The sequence below is a fragment of the Morone saxatilis genome, unplaced genomic scaffold (assembly GCF_004916995.1).
Source record: "Morone saxatilis isolate NCDOM2014 unplaced genomic scaffold, NCSU_SB_2.0 Contig8, whole genome shotgun sequence".
In the NCBI taxonomy this organism is placed as follows: Eukaryota; Metazoa; Chordata; class Actinopteri; family Moronidae; genus Morone; species Morone saxatilis.
Window position 1 is genome coordinate 21,219,378 of NW_023340257.1, and position 1,549 is coordinate 21,220,926.

Consider the following 1,549-nt stretch of genomic DNA (forward strand, 5'->3'; position numbering starts at 1 on the left):
GAGAGATTTTTTGGATTTAAAAACTGTAATGATTGCATAATGTAAAGCTGCATAATGAAATCTAAAACTTCAGTGGTTTGTAAAAGTTATTTCTATGTCATGAATGTCAAGTTTTGTGTTAAACTTCAGTCAGTACAGTCTTTTTTTTGTGTTGTCTTCACGTTGAGGGTGTTTCAGACACACAGTATATGAAGAATAGCCACAGTAAATCACTTTTTAAGCCAAACAATAGTTTGTGAGTCTGTTGGTAATTGAATGTCATCCTCACCCACAAAACATTGCCCTTGTAGCTAATAAAGTGGATGCATTATGGGAGCAACAAGTTCCCTTAGGTAGATGATAGTTTAGAAAATGTGGTTTGATTCGATTTTTATTTCCTTGCAAGAACTTATTTCAACCTTTGTGTGTTTAATCTACTTCCAGCTAAAGACGCTATGCAAGATGGCCGATCTCCCATTATTATTGATAACACAAACATCCAAGCTTGGGAAATGAAGCCATATGTCAAAATGGTGGGTATGGGATTTTACATATAATTGTGCATTAAGTTATGATGTACTAAACCTTCATAGATTCTAATAAAAATGCCTTTTTTAACAGGCTTTGGACAGAGGATACAAAGTGGACTTTTGTGAACCTGACACCAGCTGGAAGTTTGATTGTTACGAGCTAGAGAAGTAAGATTTCTTAATTATCACATTACATTTACATGAAATTGCAGACAACGTATAGAACTTACCACAATGCCCTGTTCTCCCTCCAGGAGGAACAAGCACGGCGTTCACCAGGAGAAGATCGCGCAGATGATGGATCGTTTTTCATTCCCAATATCCATAGACATCGTCATGAGTTCACAAGATCCGCACCACGTGAACCAGAGACGTCGACCAGAGCAGCCTCAGATGATGATGAGGAAAGACCAAGATTACCGTTAGTTTTTACAGGAATTTAACCAGCCAAATAATTCGCTTTGAAGAACAAACAGTTTTGTAATGGCGTGAACATTTCTAGTTGCTCCCTGATTTTTAATATATTTTGTATACTGTAATTTTACACAATGAGAGAAGAAATTTATTTTTTCTGAAGAAGTTTTCAAGATTGAATTGTTTGTAACATCTTTGCTAGGAAAGGAAATGTGCTTTTTCTTGCATTTTATATTAAATAAAACCTTTTAACTTTAAAGATTAAAACCTGTCCTTTTGCAGTTTGTGTGTCCTGTGCAATATGAAACAACATGGAAAATCAAAAGGTTGCCCTCATCTGCCTCATGTACGTTTTCTGTCTTTATTGATAAACCACAAGTCGGATAATTTACCTCTTCAGTCATGCCAACATGTTTCTTTTTTTAAGGAAAGGAACTGTTTTCTGCTGATGAAGTGCACCAAAAGCTCTATTTTCTATTTTGCTCCCAAAAGTGCCCAATACCTTCTAGTGCCACATTTAAATTTTGTGAGTTTGTTAAATATTGTGTTCTTTATACAACTACATAGGAGACAAACTGTATTGTCATTATAATGACTTCTTCCCTGTGAGTGATGCATCAATAATC

General features: G+C 35.4%; 1 protein-coding gene across 1 annotated transcript in view; it reads left to right on the forward strand.

Annotated features, from left to right (window-relative positions):
• n4bp2l2 (NEDD4 binding protein 2-like 2) overlaps window positions 1-1,185 on the forward strand; it is a 2,946-nt gene extending 1,761 nt beyond the window's left edge. The window contains exons 4-6 of the mRNA XM_035680210.1: window positions 424-512; window positions 601-677; window positions 764-1,185. Of these exons, the coding sequence (XP_035536103.1) occupies window positions 424-512; window positions 601-677; window positions 764-935 (338 nt within the window). The 3' untranslated portion in view covers window positions 936-1,185. The remainder of the gene's footprint in view (window positions 1-423; window positions 513-600; window positions 678-763) is intronic.
• Window positions 1,186-1,549: the final 364 nt, after the last annotated feature.